This window comes from Chlamydomonas reinhardtii, chromosome 17 (assembly GCF_000002595.2).
Source record: "Chlamydomonas reinhardtii strain CC-503 cw92 mt+ chromosome 17, whole genome shotgun sequence".
NCBI classification, from domain to species: Eukaryota; Viridiplantae; Chlorophyta; class Chlorophyceae; order Chlamydomonadales; family Chlamydomonadaceae; genus Chlamydomonas; species Chlamydomonas reinhardtii.
Window position 1 is genome coordinate 3,080,544 of NC_057020.1, and position 18,088 is coordinate 3,098,631.

Here is an 18,088-nt window from a genome sequence, read left to right on the forward strand (position 1 = left end):
TACAATTTGCTTGCATGGGGCCACTCTTCCACGCTCTCCACATGGCTTTCCTCACTGCCATGTAGAATACCGACTTCACCGCATTGACCAGCTTGGTTCATTCAACCAATTCGAGGATTCAGCAGCTTGCAGAAGAGGCAAAATATACTAGTTTGTTTCCACCCAGCGGCTCTGGTCGAAAGACGACTCATTCATTGCTTCTTCAGCCCAATATAGCGTGTCCTTAATATCAAGGGCGCAAGAATGATGACAGTCCAAGAGTTCATCGCGGCGATTGCTGACTCGCTGTTGCCCCGGCTGCCAGCGCTCCTCCAAGCATACTGGGTCCTCGCATCATCAGCAGTGCTTCTTACACTTCTGCCACTGCCTATCGTACCAAGCGCGTTTAAGTGAGTCCAGTCAGTGCCGGCCCTTTCCGACCTCCTAGAACCCTCCTCCTACTCTCTGCCTTCAGCGCCTTGCTGCGCGTTTGATGTTTCCGCAACCCCGCTGGCCGCGGTGCAGGGCTGCTGTGAAGCTTGCGGCCTCGCGAGGCAAGCTTTGGCATGACCGGCCAGATGCAAAGGCCCTGGGTTTCCTAAAGGTGCGTGGCGTGTGCGTCTGCAAGGTCGCGTCATCCTTACGCCCTCCAGGCTCCCTGTTATCTTCCTTGGCACGACGCCAATGACCTACCTCCGCTTCCTTCCTGGACGCAATTCATGCCCCAGCGCCCATCCTGCTGCTTGCCTCGCCCTTTCCGCACTCATCCCTCCCGTCCCAATTCCCAACCTCACGTCCCTCCCCACCCCTCCCCTCCCCCTCTCTCCCACCGCCACCCTTGCCTCCGCCGCAGGACGTGTCCGTGCCGCAGCAGTACTTTGAGCACTTCTACCTGGTGGGCTCGCTGGTCACCACGGTGCTGCTGCAGGTCTACATCTTCGTGTGCACGCCCGACACGGACGGCAGCACGCTCAAGGTACCCAGGGGGTGGGGTCACGGGATGGGGTGGGGCTTAGGTCTATTGGGGGCGCCCAGCGGCCGTGGCCACGACCACTCTATGCGCACGTCCCTGACCATCTTCCGCCGCGTTTCTCCCTCCTTACTTTCCCTGTCGCCTGTTGTCTATCTCCAACCACTCCTGCAGCGCGACTCCCTGCTGGCCCTGTTCCTGTTCGAGCTGCACGTGCTGCGCCGCTACGGCGAGTCCAACTACGTCATGCACTACCCCGAGAGTGAGTGGGCGGGGGGAATTCACTCCGAACACAGAGAAACCGCCGGGGAGGCGGGTGGCGGAAGCAGTGCAGGAGCGGAATGCGGGTTTGGGGCGGAGCGGCTCCAGGACGTGGAGGACGCGGATGCGCGCGTGCCGAGAGCCTGTCCCAGCGAGCCGCCTTGCCCTCTTGGGGGCCATTCCGCACCAATCACCCCAACCCTGACTCCACACTCACAGGCACAGCCCCACTCCCCGTGCCTGACACCTTCGACCCCTCTCCCTTGCCCCTTACCCTTTCCCCCTCTGCCTTGCCCCTCTCCCTTACCCCGCTCGCTTACCCCCGTCCCTGCCTCTCCCTCTCCCTCTTCCCCCATCCCAGCCGCCCGCATGCACCTGCTGGCCTACCTGTTCGGGCTGTCGTACTACGTGGTGGCGCCGCTCACACTGCTGCCCGCCTTCGTCATGGACGTGGGAGTGCTGCGGGGCGCCTGGGACCAGGTGGGTGGGGAGGCGGGTCAAGGGAGGGAGCGAGGCGGGATAGTTGATTGCGAGGGAGGGGGGCGGCGGCGAGGGAGGAGCACGGGGGGGCATTGGCGTTGGAAGGAGGCCGGGAGGGAGAGATGGCGGTGCGCGTGGGAGGCAGGGGCGGGCGGTTTAGGGGTGGCGGTGCATGTGAGGTGAGGCATGGTGGTGGTGGTGGAGGCCGAGGAGGCGGTTGTCCACATCACAAAAGTTGAACAGCTGGGCAAGTGAGGCAGTGCGGCGTACGCTTGCTTCTGCTGTGCGGGATGCGTACCTGTGCGCGGCTTGGTTACCCAATCCTGCATGCAAGGCATATGGCCATGCTAAGCATCAACACACGGCCGACACATACCCAGCCTCTCACTGCTGTCGCCTCCACGCCCCCCCCCCGCTCTCACCCGCTCAGGCCCTGGGCGGGGGCAAGGACCTGGCTGGTGTGGACGAGCGGCTGTACGCGGCCGTCCTGGCGCCGCACCCGGGCAAGTACCGCCTGGCAGGGGTGAGTGGAGAGGAGGACTGGGGCTGGGGCTGGGGCTGGGGCTGGGAGGAATGCAACGTTGGGTAGAGCCGGGGGATTTGCGGAAGTCGCTTCGCAGCCCAAGTATGGGCGGGGGTGGGCACGCTGTACGGCAGACGTGGCAAGGGAAGGGGGCAGTTGCGTACAGTGGGCTCCCGAGGGAAGAGGATCTCTAGGAGGACGGGGGGTGCTGGTGAGGGGAGGGGCATGCGGAATCTGCAGGCGACTGGCGGGGGGCGATGGTGAGGGCGGGCGTGTGGTTGAAAGGACGAGAAGGTCCATCCCTCTTACCCTCAGCGCGTGGACCTAGTAGCCCTCAACTTGCTCGGCGCTCAGCCCCCCACTCCCCGCTGTACCAATGTGCCTGGCTACAACTGCGCTTCTTTCTAAGTAAGCATGAATGTACACCCCCCCCCCGCAGGCCCTGGCGCTGTACGTGTTCGCCTCCATCCTGCAGTTCGTGTCGCACCTCAGCCTGGCGCGAATGTCGCGGGAGGCCTCCCAGCGCGCCACCGAGTTCGCGGTGGTGGACGCGATCAACAAGGGCAACCGCGCCGGCGTAGTGGGCGCCATCCCCACTCCCGCAGGTGCGCGCCGCGCTCGCCTCAGGACCCCGCAGAGCTGGTGTTGTCACGTGACAAAGAATACCGTTCCGTGTCACCGTAGCGCATGTACCCCATGCCGGCCTGTGTAGTGACTGTCGTCTCGTCTGGGCAGATCATCGTAGCTGTTGTGTCGTCTGGGCAGATCATCGTAGCTGTTGTATCGTCTGGGCACATCATGCTAATCGGTCATATTGCTGCGCTGCTGGACGATGCTGTGCAGGCGTTGTTGACGCGGACGGCAAGCCGCTCACAGCCAAGGTGGTGCACCTATACGAAGTGCCGCGGGGCGGCGTGTTCAACCTGGTGGGTCAGGGGGGGGGGCGGCGGATGTGTGTGTGTGTGTGTGTGGGCGATGCTGGGATGTGTGTGTGGGGGGGGGCGATGCTGGGATGTGTGTGTGTGGGGGGGGGGGGGCGGGCGGTGCTGGTGTTTGTGGGGGGGAGGAAAGGTAGCAGTTCATGGGGAAGGGGGCTCCGATGCACTGTTCCTTGAGGGTCCAGACAGGCCCAGTCGGCAGGGGCTGGGGTGAGGGGCGGCGTGCGCGATGCTACTGGGCTGCTGGGCGGGGTGTGAGTTGGGGCACAAGGGGGCGCAGGGCTTTCGTAATCAAGTGCAAGGAATCGGCCCCTTCCAGCCCAGCCGGCCATACCTGGGACCTCCAGTCCTCCGTGCAATGACCCTCTCCTCCCGAACACACACGCACACTGCAGGTGAGCTGCCCGCACTACCTGGCTGAGATCCTCATCTACGCGGCACTGGCGCTGGTGACGAGCGGCAGCACCGGCAGCCTGCTAATGGCGGGATGGGTGGTGAGTGCCGGCAGCAGGGCGGAGGGTGGCGCAGGAGGGCGGTGGGAGAACGCAGTGTAGGCGAGCAGTGGAAGAGGGCAATGGAGGCCGACAGTGATTGGCAACCATGGGCGGAGACGGGTGGACTGCGAATGTAGATGTGGTGGTAGGGCTGGTGGTTGGGAAGTGACAGCCTCTTTCGGTGCGCACGTGGGCACTGCATACCGTACCTTGCCAGCGCTTTCCCGCGCCCCTCTAGGGTAGGCTACAACTGACACGCCCTCCTCCATCCCTCCCCCACCGCCGCCGCGACCCCCGCAGTTCCTGAACCTGGTCCTGGCGGCTGCCGCCACGCAGCGCTTCTACCGCACCCGCTACCCCAATGACTACCCCAAGAGCCGGGCGGCGCTCATCCCCTTCATCCTCTGAGGGGCCTGCGTGCGGCCGGCTGCACGGTACACGCCGACGACACCGAACTGGGTCGGCCGAACCAATGCTCAGCACTTAAGCGGAGAGTGCGGAGGCCATGTGGGACCTGACCGGACGTTTGGGTCCACACAGGACCTGGCGGTGTTGATGTCTATGACTGTGACACACGGACTGGGCAGCGCTGCTGCAGCCTTCTAGCGGGCCTGGGTTGGCCCAGACTGCCAGGCCCCAGCCGCCCAGCGGCCCAGGCCGTGTCGCGGCACGTAGGTCGCCGGCAGTGGCTGTAGGGCCGTAGCACTGGTGTAAGCATATTCATGACCTTCGGGGCTTCGGGCAGCAGTGATACGGTAGCTTTTGTGATGTTGGAGGATTAGAGCCATGGGCGGCCTTGCCCTGCCTCAAAAGCGCTTGAGATATGGCGTGTGCAGTTTGTGTTTGGGCTGGGGAACAGCTGGCGCAATTGCCTTGTGCTGAGGCCAGAGGTGGAAGTAGCCGGCGCTAAGGTGTAAACCCACGGTCACGCCCAAGGTCACGCCCACGGTGCAAAGTGCAAACCCAAAGCTTGTGGACTGACGTATATCCTGACAGCCCGCCACCAGCTCTCTAAGGGCTCTCTTATTGTAGCGCACGGAATTGGAGCTCTGACGAAGTGGAGCGCTGGGGACGGCTGGGGCTGGGGTACAGCCACGGGTCACACATTGTTCCACGATGGACTTGCAGTCCTTCTGGGAGGCCTCTCCAAAATGTTCGGAACCTTAAATCGCACTCTAATTTTGCTCGTTAACTAAACTGCGTTCTGCGGGTTCTCGTATATAGATACCTTGACTGAGTGAATAACCGTGCGAGCTCCGTCTGCGTCCAAACTAGGTTTATGTCACAGCCCACAATAAGGTTCTGAGGTTTTAGCTTTAGTGGGAGGCTGCGAGGCGAGACGTTTTATGCGAGTCAGAACTGCGCCAGAAGCGAACCCTGGGGAACCACACGCGTTCAAGATGAAGTAATCAGACGGGCTTCTGCGAGCTATTGAGTCACGGAGATAGCAGCGAGCCCGTTTGGAGGTGCTTCGACGATTCTCAGGATGGTGCGTGGCGTCATCCAGCTTCCTTTGCTCCGCTGCACACGGCTAGCCGTGCGCTCGTGGCTAGGCATGGCGGACCTTTGTCGGCGAGGGGAAAGCGATGGGTTGACGTTCGCACGCAAGGCTCAGTGCGACGAACGCGTGGCGGCCACACGTCGCCGCTCCACCTGGCTGACTATGCCCTCCGTGTCGCAGCCCCGGTAGATGTGGCACGCCCCACCCTCTGCTATGTCACTATCTGATTGCTTGCTCTCCCATCACCGTGCCTTGCCCACACCCAGGGCGCCTCTGTACGCCACCAGACGCGGGCGCTGTTCGCCAAGAGCGCTGTCTACCAGCGCCGCAACACCGCCACCAACGTCTGCCTGGTGGTGGCACCCATCTTCTTCTGCGTGCTGCTAGCGGCGCTGCAGGTGCTTGCAGGCCTGGGGTTTAGAGGCGCAGCCGGAGCTTGTTGGCGGCTGCCGGCAGGCGCTGCCGGGCTGGGCTCGGGGAATATGGGGCTGCAAGTTGGGGTGAAGTATGGGTTGTTGACGGTATGATGGGTCCTGAATGGGCTGCTGTTGGTAGCGTCCGTCAACAAGGCTGTAGCTTGGTGGCCAAGCGGTGCGATGGCGGCGTGGGAGAGGTAGCTTTCTCGCACTCCCTGCCTCGCCCTTACTGCTGCCCGAATCTGCAATATCCACGGAAACAGCTGCTGGCGAACAAGCTCCTGCTGAACCAGCGCAGCAACAAGGTGGGCCGTGTGTCGTAACGAACAACATAACGTGGTCACGTGTGTCGCTGCGACACTGCATGCGCTGCTGACTGCATAACGGTAGCTCGGGGCAGTGCGGCGCTTTACGATTTAGGTACCTGCGTTGTGTATGTTTGAGAGTCGCGTGCTGATGGCGCGTCCCCTACCTGGCTTAGGCTCTGACACGCCCGCCCGCAACCGCCCCCTTTGCTCCTACCGCCTCGCAGTGTGGCTGCCAATGCTTGGAGTGCTGCATCCCGCGGCGGGAGCAGGTGCCCTGGACTGCGGAGCAGCAGGCACGCATCGACGCCGGGGAACAGGTGAGCTCGCTTCGCAAGGCGCCCTCGCAATCACGCGGAGGGCGTCCGGCGGCATCAGCCCGAGCCGAACGGGAAGGTTCCCGAAGAGTGGCGGGGTTGCTTCCCCGTACCCAGGCATGTGCGCGGAAGGGTAGGCTGCGAGCCACGACGAAGCCATTTGTGCCCAAGCCCAGTGTGCAAAGCTTCCTCGCCCTCCCCCAAAATTTCTACCGCCTACCACTTAACTATTTATGAATGTAACCCCCGCCCGCACACCGTCTGCACCCGCAGCTGACGCCGCGCTTCCGGCGCTATGACGACTGCCAGCCGCTGAGCACGGGCTACTGCGAGCGCTGGCGCAACAGCACCTGCCGCACCTACAACGACTCCAGTTGCAGCCTGCGCTTCAGCTCGCCGCAGCAGGCCATCTTCTGCCCCATCCCCACGCCCAGCTCCTGGCCGCCCGTCATCATGGTGGGGCGGGGGGGGGGGCGCGGGCGGCACGGGTGGCACGGGTGGCAGTGGCGGCGCGGCCAGACGGGATTTTGTCAAGGTCGTGAGAGGTTGGGGTTTTCGGGGCTGGGCGAGGGTTGAGGGCAGAGCTGGGCTGGCGCGAGTCGCAGCATCTGTCAGCAAATTGAGCTGCGAGTCTACGGCTTGTGTGTACGACCTCCTTCCCCACAGACCCCGCGGCGCGCCTTCCGCGCGGGCGGCCCCTCCACCCAGTGGCTTCCCTTCACCGGCCGCAACATGACCGCGGCCACCGCCGTGGCAGCAAACTTGATGCAGGCGCCGGAGCTGCCGAACCCGCGGGCGCTGATCGATCTGGTGCGTGGCTTCGAGCTGCTTGTTCGCGTGCCTTGCTGATGTGCGCCCGATCAGTTCAGGGAGGTGTGGAAGCCGGCGTGCGCTGCGCCGGCCTGCCTACGCCTCGCTCACCCCAGCACCCCAGCACCACCTCCCTTCAGCACCGCTTCCCACCCCGTCGGTCGTCGGTACGCACAACGCCACACCTGCTGTCTACCTCGCTACCCTTCTCTGTACCAATCCTTGCAACCTCACCAACTACTACTCCCCCACGCGGTCCGCCTCCCCTGCAACGCCCCGGCAACCCCCCTGCCAACCACCTGCAATCCTCCGATCCCGCGCCCCGCAGCTGAACCAGTCTCCGCTGGCGCTGCTGAGCCTGCGGCCAGAGAAGCTGCTGCAGCTGCTGCTGCCGGTGCTGGCGCCCGGGGGGCTGGTGCTGGACGACGGCGAGGGGGTGGACCTGGCGCAGCTCAGCCGGCTGGGGCTCAACTTCGGGTCGGGGCTGTGGTGAGTGCCGGTGGGCTGTGGTGGGTGGCATGTGTGTGTGTGTGTGTGTGTGTGTGTGTGCACAGGAAAGGGCGCAGCAGGGCGTTGGGCGGGTTAAGTGGAGCGGAGTAGAGTTGGTGGTGCCGAGGTGACCGGGCCAGGCATGCGCGTAGGCTGCCTCATCCAAGTGAGGGAGAGACCAAGCTCCACCTCACCCCCACCACACACACGCGCTCCACAGGCCCAACAACGACTACTATCTGGAGAACGCCTTCATCAATTCCAACACCAACAACAGCCAGCTCAACTTCCTGGTGCCATCGGGCGTGTGCAACGCCACTGGCCTGTATAGACGTGAGTGACAACAGAGAGAGAGTGTGTGTGTGTGTGTGTGTGTGCGTGTGTGTGGTGGGGGGCTTGGTTTTACGAGGACAAAATCCGAAGGCGGGAGGCGGCGCAGGGGTCTGGGGCTGGGGCTTGGGTCCACTGCAAAATGGATGATGGAAGCGGAGGTCTGCCGAGGGCTCAACGAAGAGGGCGGAGTTGACTCCCCCAGGCCCCCTGCCGCTCCTTCTCCCGCTCCTGCCCCCACCACTTCCTGTACTGGTCATGAATGTATCCCCCCTGCACGACTTCGTCAGTGCATCCTGCTACCGCTTTTCCAAACTTCCTTGCAACCCCCCCCCTGCAGTGACCACCTCCACCAGCAACCAGATGCCGCTGGCGTCCATGCTGCTAGCCTACTACAACGCCACCTACCCCGCCGTGCTGGGGCCCGTGCTGCGCCTGCTCAACGTCACAGCAGACACCGTGAGTCACGCGCATGGGGGCATGGCATCGCGGGGTCGTGCCGGACGGCGGCTTGGGGCACGGGTTTGGGACTGGGGATGGCGTGGGGTGTGCGGCGAGGCGGGAAAGAGGCTTTCACAGGGAGATTGCATTTCAGGGGGTAGGGATCACGGGTGGTCGGGCATGCGTTCTGGTAACGCGCTACGGGGGTGGGGCCGAACAACGCGCACCACAGCGTGTTGTTCATGCCCGGCACCGGGGATCGAACCTCAAGCGGATAGCAACAAATAGTGTACTCTTGTCACGGCAAGGTGCACTCGGCGCCTTGCATCACACTTCTCTCATTCCCACACTAATAGAAAGCCAGAATCACGTGGAACATATTACGGGCGTCTCCGCTCACGAGTGCTGCCAGCACCACAGCCGCCCTGATTTCATGCCCCAGCCTCACACCTAGACCCGGACGCGCGTGGGCTTGGTGCGCGTGGTGTAAGCCTGGTTGTCATAGCTGTAGGCCCGCCACTCCCAGGCATCTCCAGACGCTGTGCTGGGGATGGGCTGCGGGCGCGCCGCCGCCGCGAGGCCGCTGGCTGCAGGGGTGTCCGGCACAAAGCTCACTGACACAGTGCCGTCGAAGCCGGAGTGGCAGGCGCGACCGTGGCTGGAGTAGCGGTAGCGGGTGCCGTCGGGGAGTGTGGTGCTGAAGGTGGACCTGCAGCACAGGGCAGAGCAGGGGAGGGAGGCGAGGGGGAGGCAGGGGAGCGGCGCGGGGTGATGGAGCGCGGCAGGGCAGGGTGGTGATTGGGTGCTGGCGGGCTGGCAGCATGGGCGGTGCTGAGGAAAGGAACCGTGCAGTGGGAGGACGGGGGAGGAAACCGAGGGGGGAAGAACATGGCACAGCCCGCAACCTGGGGTCACCGCGGGAGACCACGAGTACCGGGGGGGGAAGGGGCGAGCTCACGAGCTGGGCAGCATGGGTCCTGCTTTGAGGCTGGGCCTTGCACGGAGTCGCTGAGCCAGGAGGGCGGAGAACCAAACCCTGCTGGCGAACGCGGCACAGCCCGCAACCGGGGGTATGCCACGTGGCGCGGGGCACTACGAGCACTCGGGGCCAGCTGATGCGTAGCCCCTGGCGCACCTGTCGACTTGGGGCTGTGTGGCGCAGCGGGAGTTGACGTCCAGGCGAATGACGGCGGTGCCGCAGGTGGGCTCGCACGGCTCGGGCAGAGGCTGAGGCTGCTCGTCGTGGTTGTCGACGGCGGGGGCGGGCTTGCCGCAGGCGAGGTCGCACACGGGGACGGAGATCAGACCCTGGGCCTGAATGGTGTCGGCGGTGGGGGTAACCTTGAACGCCTGCAGGTGGGGGCGGGGCACCGGGCCGTGGGTGGGCGTTTGGGGGGTGGGCGTTTGGCATACGAGCTGTGCTGCCAGGCTGGCACAGCGGTTGCAAGCAGGCGCGCGGTGTGATACCAAAATGATGTGTGACCTTCAACCCAGAACCAGGCAAGTAACAACAATACGAGCGCCCATACGACACAGCGCTTTCCCCCACTTTGAAGCCGAGGGCTGCGGGGTTGACGTCCTCCAGGTGGCCGCTGTAGCTCTCGAACACGGGCTGCTCGCCTGTGCACCAGAAGCCGCGGCTCCAGCTCACAGACACAGCGGTGGTCTCGGGCTTGGGGCCGGTGCGGCGGCCGCCGCCGCTGGCGTCCTCGGTGACCACGCCTTCAGCGATGTCCACATAGCTATGTTGGAAATTGCAAGAAAGCATAGCTATGTGTTGGAAAATGCAAGAAGGCATAGCTGTGCGTTATGAAAGCGCAAATGAGGGGGGTCGGCAGCTGTGTATGTGTAAGCGACACGATGCACCTCAATACTGCGACAGCACACAGGCAGGGCATGCAACACCGTCATGCCCAGGTGCTGCATGCCCACCCGCCTCGGCGGGCACCCGCCCACTCACGTGCCCGCCCACGCGCCAACCAGCACTCATCCACTAGCGGCTGGGCACACTGGGGCGGCGCTCACAGGCTCTCGTAGGTGCACTCGGTGTTGAGGCCCAACTGGTGGCTGAGGTAGCTGCCCTTGCTGCGGGCGGTGTAGTCAGACAGGCCGCTGGAGGGGGTGGTAACGGTGGGCGCTGCGGTGGCGGCGGTCGCGAGCATGGCCGCGGCCAGCAGCGGCAGCAGCAGCCGCGTAGCGGCGGCGGATGCGGGGATGTGCATGGCGGCGGCGGCGGCGGCTGGTTTTGCCTGGAAGTGACTGCAGACTGGGAATGGGAGTGCGAGAGTGGACCTTGAGTGGACCGTTGGGGTGTGTGGAGTGGTACCTGCGTTGACGGAAGTTCCACACGCTTTTATGGGTGGTTTACCTTTCCGGACCTTTGGATTGACGGGCGGCGTCAGACCGGATGTGTGAGAGCCCAAATTGAATTGTCGGAGCGACCGACGGGGTACGAAATCGTCCGCACCCGCTGTCTTTATAACTAACAGGCGCGGGCTTTCTTCCTACCTTCCCATCGTCCTAGCTTCCTAACTTCCGCATTCGACATCTGCGCCAAAACCGACCGCTCCCCCACCTGCTCTCCTCCTTTACTCGTTCTCCGTTCGCTCCTCACACCCGCACAGATCATGACGCTTGTGGGCGACAGCGCGCTCAGCGCCGTCACCGCCGCCTGTGTGGACACGCTGGCGCGCGAGGCAAACACCACGGAGCAGCTGGACCGGCGCCTGTACTGCGGCTTCGGATCGGTGGGTCGAGCCTTGCTCGGGCGTTGGCGTGGGACCTATCGCGTGAATCGCTCGGGCGAGGACTTTCGGGCACGTGGGCGGCCTGCATTCCATGCCACGGGCTTCTCAACCCCGTCGCCTCAGGCAGCCTAGTTGTGAACCCCCACACGACCCTGCCGTGTTATGACCTGTTAACACCTGTACGAACACCGTGCCACAACTTATCTCGAATCCCCAATGCCGCTGGCTTCTCCTTCCTCGCTGCAGGCCCGCTGTGACGGCACACTGTTCTGGCGCGAGTACGGCGCCGCCTGGGACTTCGAGTCGCTGGGCCCCACGGACCTGGTGTACACCGCCCACCACAACCTGTCGCTGCCGGCGGACAACGGCCCCGAGAACTACCGCCTGCCGGGCCTGCTCAACATGGCCACACGCGCCTGGACGCAGACCTACTGGGGTGAGTGGGGTGCGGGGTGGGGTGCGGACAGGGCAGAGCAGGGCAGGGCAGGGCAGGGCAGGGTAGGTCGCTCGATCCAGAACCGGAGGATAACACCAGGAACTGGGGTGGGACGGCGTTTGGAGATGAGGCGGAGGTAGTGCTGGGGACTGGTTTAACGTGTACTCCACACCACAACGTGTACTCCACACCACACCCTCCCCACCGGACTTGAGCTCTACCCCGTGCGGCCCTTCGGCTCCTCCGCTCCTCCGCATCCCCAGGCAACTCGGCCATTGTGGGCCGTGTGCGCAACCGGTTGATGGGCGTCATGTCCTTCCCCAAGGCCCCCACCGACCTCAAGCTGGACTTCTCGGTGCTCCTGGGGCCGCTGTTCTACACGTGAGCCGGAGACAGCAAGGCGTGGCGTGCCGTGCGTGTGGGCAGGCGTGTCAGGCGTGTAGGCAGGCGTGTAGGGCGTGCCGAGATGGGTGGCCCTGCCAGGCTGTCACCCCTTTCCTGGAGTCCCACCCCTTTTCTGCCCCTTCTTACCGCTTCCTCCCCCCTCGTCCGTTACTCCTCCGCCCCCGCTCCCCGCTCCCCGCTCGCCGCAGGTGGGTGATCCAGATGTTGATGCCCTCGCTGCTGCAGCAGCTGGTGTACGAGAAGGAGAAGCGGCTGCGCATGATGATGAAGATGCACGGCTTGGGCGACGGAGCCTACTGGTTCGTCACCTACATCTGGTACCTCATGCTGTGAGTGGCTGTAGCAGGAATGCGAGCACAGGGGCTTGCCGGAGCCTGTTTGAGGGATATTGTGGAGTTGTGTAGGGTTTACCCGCCGCAGCGGCTGTAGCTTCCCCTCGCTGGTCTTGCTTATGCGTCGGCGGTGACCCGTCTCCACCCCCTCCTCAACCCCCTTATCCAACCCCATAATTCCCCCCACCTCACCACCACCACCGCAGCTACTGCGTGTACATGGTGTTTTTCGTGGTGTTCGGCAGCGCCATCCGGCTCAAGATCTTCACCACCAACAGCTACTCTGTGCAGGCGGTGCTGTACTTCATATTCGGCAACAACATGATCGGTGCGTCGCGGCGGTGCCCCCCCCCCCCCCCCCGCGCCTGCACCAACTATTGTTTAGCGCTGGGTTTTTGCAAGCCCGACTTGCTCTGTTTCGCAGCGTAAACATAGATCCACGCTGGCTGCCAAGAACTTTTGCTTGCTGTAACTCCATGGGCACTCGACTAGCCTCCCCTGTCCCCTCCCTGACACTCTCTGAAACGCCCCTCCCGGACATGCCGGACACGCCTGACTCCCATCTCCCTCCCCTCTCCCCCGCCCGCCTCCTCCTCTCCCTCCTCGTCACCGCAGCCTTCATGTTCGTGCTTTCCAGCCTGTTCCAATCCTCCCGCACCGCCACCGTGGTGGCCTTCCTCTACATCTTCGCCTCGGGGCTCATCGGCGAGCTGCTGCTGCGGCAGCTGATGCACGACCACCCCGCCTGGATCATAGCGGTGGAGCTCATCCCCGGCTTCGCGCTGTACCGGTGAGTCAGCGCATGGGTGTACGTCGTATACGTCGTACAAGACGCCCAGGCTTCTGCAGGTCTTAGAAGCGCTTGTGTGTGGATGCCCCAGTTGAGAATGCACGGGCCGCGGCCACAAGTCGGCCCTGCGCACGTACTCCCACATCCTCTTGCCCTCGCTGCGTATCCCCCGCAACCCTCCTCCATGCCCTCACCACCCCCCGTGCCCACCAACACCGTCCCCCTGACCCCCACTGCGCACCTCCGCCACCTCCGCCACTGCCACCACCTCCGCCACTGCCACCACCTCCGCCACCCACACAATCCTCCTAACCTCCCGCTGCGCTCCTCCACTGCCGCCACCTCTGCCACTGCCGCCACCTCTGCCACTGCCGCCACCTCTGCCACTGCCGCCACCTCTGCCACTGCCGCCACCTCTGCCACTGCCGCCACCTCTGCCACTGCCGCCACCTCCGCCACTGCCGCCACTGCCGCCACCTCTGCCACTGCCGCCACTGCCGCCACCTCTGCCGCTGCTGCCGCCACTGCCGCCACCTCCGCCACTGCCGCCACTGCCGCCACCTCCGCCACTGCCGCCACCTCCGCCAACCACACAACACTCCTCACCTCCCACTACGCTCCTCCACTGCCGCCACCTCTGCCACTGCCGCCACCTCTGCCACCTCTGCCACTGCCGCCACTGCCGCCACTGCCGCCACATCTGCCACCTCTGCCACCTCTGCCACCTCCGCCGCTGCCGCCATCTCTGCCACCTCTGCCACCTCTGCCACTGCCGCCACCTCTGCCACCTCTGCCACCTCTGCCACCTCTGCCACCTCTGCCACCTCTGCCACTGCCGCCGCTGCCGCCCCTCCCGCAGCGGGCTGTACGAGATGAGCGAGTACTCCATCCGCGCGCTGTTCGCCAACGTGCCCGGCCTCACGTGGCCCGACCTGGCCGACCCCAACAACGGCATGTACGGCGCCTGGGTCATCCTGGCAGCGGAGTGGCCCGTGTTCATGGTGCTGGGCTGGTACCTGGAGCAGGTGGGAGGAGGCGGAGGGGGGGGGCGGGAGGAGGGGGGGCGGGAGGAGGGGGGGCGGGGGGGGGGGCTACAAGGATGTTTGGAAAAGCGGTACAGGATGCACTGAAGACTTGGGGGTTAATGTGCCTGAGCCTAATGAAATAGGTCCCAACAGTCAAGGAATCGTTGCCTGCCCGGGGGAACGACGAAAGAGGAGGCAGCGGCATAGAGGGAGATTGAGGAGGAGGGAGCCGGGGGCAGGGGTGTGCGTGAGGCGAGCGAATGCGGTGACAGCGCGCGCGTGTTCAGAAACCGCGAATGGAAGTGCGAGCGGCTAGGCGCTCCACAGTTGAGCGCCAATGCCCTGCACTGCCAATTCCTCACGTATGCAAGCAAGCATGTCGCGGGTCAAGCAAGTGCCGCTTCCTTGTGCGACTGCTTTCCGCAGGTGCTGTCCAACGGCACGGGCATGCGGCGCCACCCGCTGTTCTTCATTCGCTGGATGTGGCACAAGGTGCGCGGCATGACTGGGCTACGACACACACACACACACTCTCTCTCTCTCTCTGCTGTCAAGTGCATGTTGCAGTGGCCACCGGGTATCAAATGCCATGATCCTGCACGCCTTGCTGAAGTGCCTCCGGTGCCGGCCTACTTGCTCGGGCCTGCAATCGCCTTCTGTAACTTGTCATGCCTGGAACCCTCCACCCCACAGCCCAACACGGATCTGGCGGCGACGCTGACGGAGCACCCGAACCTCGTGCTCGCGGGCGCCGGCGGCGGCGCCGGTGGTGCCGGCTCGGACTCGGGCGCCGCCGGCCACCTCACAGGCGGCAAGGAGGCGGCGTGCATGGTGCCGCCACCCGGCGGCGAGATTGAGATGAAGCGCGGGGGCCCAGGCAGCAGCAAGGGCCCCGTGGCGGAGGGCGTCAGCAGGAGCGGCTCGGGCGCTGCAGCCGCCGCTGCTGCGGATGCTGTTGCGGTAGGCGGTGCTGCCGGCGCTGCGGCCGGAGAGGGTGGCAGGCCTGCCAGCGCAGGGCCGGAGGCTGCAGAGGAGGCGCGGGCGGCTAGCCGCGGCAGCAGCATCCGTGGCGGCGTAGCGGATGATGCGGTGTCGCTGCCGGGTTCCATCCCGGACACCAACACCGACCCCCCCGGCAGCGCAGGCGGCGCAGCTGCCGGCGCAGGCGTGGCGCTGGTGACGGCGACGGCCGTGGACGCGGCTGCTGCTGCGGGCGCCGCCAGCAGCAGCGGCGACGCCAGTCCGCACTCGGCGGCGGTGGCCTCCCCAATGAGCCCGGTCAGCGGCACCGCCAGCACCAGCTCGGGCGCCTCCTCCTCCCTGCAGCCAGCGGTGGCCGCGGCGACCACGACATCCGCCCCCGCCGCCGCCGCCGCCGCCGCCGCCGCGGCGGTCACCTCCACGGCCTCTTCTTCCTCGGCCTCTGGAGACGCGCGCATCATCGTTCAGCCGGGGGCGGCGGCCGCTGGCACGCTCGGCAGCCTCAAGTTGGGGGGCAAGGATGCGAACGGCGGCGGCGGCGCTAGCGACGCGGCGCCGATTGTGATTGATGCCAAAGACGTGGCGGCGGAAGCTGACCGCGTTGCGGCGATGTCAACGGAGCACCTAGCAGACACGCCAATCGTGGTGCGGGGCCTCAGCAAGGTGTTTGCGACGGAGCGCGGCGGCAGCGGCGCGGCCCGCGGCGGCAGCTGCCTGACGGCGTGCTGCGGCGTCACGGGCGGGCGGGCGGCGGTGCGGTCGCTGACGCTGGCGATTGAGCGCGGGGAGTGCTTCGGCCTGCTGGGGCCCAACGGCGCAGGTGCGTGTGCTCGGACAGGTGGCGGCGCTGAGCTACACTGCCCTGGACTGCGCTGTTCAGCACCGGCGCTGTGTTAACGCACGCTCGGCACTTTACGGCTAGTGGCGGTGGTGGTGGCTTGGCAGCCAGGCGCAAGCTTTCCACGCTAACTTTTTTCCCTTTCGCCCGTGTCGTCTGACGCAGGCAAGACCACCACCATCAACATGCTCACGGGCTTCCTGGAGCCTAGCGGCGGCGACGCGCTGGTGGAGGGGCGCTCGGTGCGCACGCGCATGCCCGAGATCTACCGCATGATGGGCGTGTGCCCGCAGGTGCGCCACCGGCCTGCGTGCGCGCGCGCGTATATGGCGTACTCGCCAACCTGACACACACACCGCCCATGGGGCCTGCCGCCAGCAGTGCCGCCAGCAGTGCCGCGCATGCGGCGAAGCCTCTTGCTTAGCACAGCTTCTGAGTCACCAATACCCGAAGCACCCGACCGTCAAGCGCCATGCTTCCACGCCCGTGTCTCGCGCCCTCGATTGCTCTTTTCTTCCCCACCCGCATACTTCATCTAACTAGTCATGCCTGGCGCCCCTGCCCCTGGCGTCGCGGCTGCAGGAGAACCTGCTGTGGGAGCAGCTCACGGGCGAAGAGCACCTGATGTTCTACGGCCGGCTCAAGGGACTGGCGGGCGCACCACTCACAGAGGCCGTCGCCGCCAGCCTGCGCGCCGTCAAGCTGCACATCAACGACGCGGGCCGGCGGCGCGTGTCGGCCTACAGCGGCGGCATGAAGCGGCGGCTGAGCGTGGCCATCAGCTTCATCGGCGCGCCCAAGGTGGTGTACCTGGTGAGTGGACCTGGGGTGAGAGTGGGGGTGCGATGCCGCGGTGGTGCCCGCTTTTGGGGACGGTCTGCGCAAGCACCCTGCCTCGTGCAGCACTCTCAGTTGGATCCTCGCAACCTCACCCCGCCCGGCCCGTCGCCCCGCAGGACGAGCCGTCCACGGGCCTGGACCCAGCCTCGCGCCGCTCGCTGTGGGACGTGGTGCGCGCGCACAAGGCCGGGCGCGGCATCATCCTCACCACCCACTCCATGGAGGAGGCCGAGATCCTGTGCGACCGCCTAGGCATCTTCGTGGACGGCCAGCTGGTGTGCATCGGCAACCCGCGCGAGATCACCTCGCGCTACGCCGGCTACTTTGTGTTCACGCTCACCGTGGCGCCGGGGCACGAGGAGGCGGCGCAGGCGTTCGTACGGCGCATGAGCCCCGCCGCGCGGCTGACGTACGCGCTGGGCGGCACGTTCAAGTACGAGCTGCCGCAGGCTGACGTCAGCCTGGCGGGCGTGTTCGCGGCCATGGCGGGCGCCAAGGCGTCCATGCAGGTGCTGGACTGGGGCGTGGCCAACGCGACCATGGAGGAGGTGTTCATCAAGTTCGCGCGGGCCATCGGCGCGGAGACCAGCGAGGGGCACTGAGGGCGCGCAGGAGGGAGATGAGGGGCGCGTAGATTGCATTGGTTACAAGAGGGACCTGCTGACGCAGTTCACGCGCGTAGGGCTGGGCGGAACGGGAGGCGGGGAGGAGCGGCGTGTGGAGGGAGGGTTTGATGAGTGCGTGCGAAGGGGAGGAGGGGCGTGAGGTACGAGGGTCGTTTCCTATGCCACAGCTCGGAGGAGCAGGGAGGATGTTGGCTCGCAGCGGACGGCGTGTGCTTTGCGTGTATGCGCATGTTTATGTGTGATGTAGGATGCCTGGGCAACCGGATTTCTTGTATATACCGTTGGACGTTGGTAAGGGCGTGTGGCCTTGTGGATGTGAACCCAAGAGCGCGCCACTTAAGTTAGAATTTCAATGCTGGAAGGATCGCGCCAGACCTGCCAGTTGGCACGTGAATGTACATGGTGAGCCGCGAGTCCTGCTGGGCACTGTGCGAGGGCGTGCGCGCCCAGCACTTTGGGGCTGTGCCCTAACCGTCAGTTGTGAGTCGAGGGTCCTCAGCAGCGCTGCTGCAGCGGCTCGAGCGCCTACCTCCTCGTGCCGGTCGACTGTGAATGGGGCAATGCCGTCGCACTGAATTTCGGTGTGAGGACGTCGCTTTGGCAGATGGCATTGTGGAGGCCCGGGGCGCTCTTGGGTTAACGCCCATTGTGGAGGCCTGGGGCGCTGTGGAGGCCCAGAGTGCCCTTGGATCAACATGAGCCGGTCTGATCAAGCCCGCTGATTGCGTCTGTAAACCACCGCTTCTTTGGCCCCACCGCCCAACGCGAACGATGAATCCACCCGAACGAGCATGCCTTAAGAACTGCTACGCTG

General features: G+C 65.1%; 2 protein-coding genes across 2 annotated transcripts; both read left to right on the forward strand.

The window, feature by feature from the left end:
* The first annotated feature begins 69 nt into the window (after positions 1-69).
* CHLRE_17g720950v5 (uncharacterized protein) lies at positions 70-4,574 on the forward strand. The gene is made up of 10 exons (XM_001697059.2): positions 70-389; positions 505-583; positions 833-955; positions 1,124-1,211; positions 1,572-1,690; positions 2,121-2,213; positions 2,653-2,818; positions 3,057-3,139; positions 3,547-3,645; positions 3,946-4,574. The coding sequence occupies exons 1-10, from the start codon at positions 244-246 to the stop codon at positions 4,051-4,053; spliced, it is 1,104 nt and encodes a 367-aa protein (XP_001697111.1). The 5' UTR covers positions 70-243; the 3' UTR covers positions 4,054-4,574.
* Positions 4,575-4,832: 258 nt separating this feature from the next.
* Positions 4,833-18,020, forward strand: CHLRE_17g721000v5 (uncharacterized protein). The gene is made up of 21 exons (XM_043072259.1): positions 4,833-5,134; positions 5,413-5,544; positions 5,826-5,867; positions 6,095-6,187; positions 6,458-6,640; positions 6,851-6,994; positions 7,323-7,483; positions 7,704-7,816; positions 8,154-8,272; positions 10,879-11,001; positions 11,248-11,437; positions 11,701-11,818; positions 12,031-12,171; positions 12,381-12,502; positions 12,790-12,964; positions 13,824-13,989; positions 14,416-14,481; positions 14,683-15,790; positions 15,974-16,101; positions 16,391-16,621; positions 16,765-18,020. The coding sequence occupies exons 1-21, from the start codon at positions 5,132-5,134 to the stop codon at positions 17,248-17,250; spliced, it is 4,044 nt and encodes a 1,347-aa protein (XP_042914718.1). The 5' UTR covers positions 4,833-5,131; the 3' UTR covers positions 17,251-18,020.
* Positions 18,021-18,088: the final 68 nt, after the last annotated feature.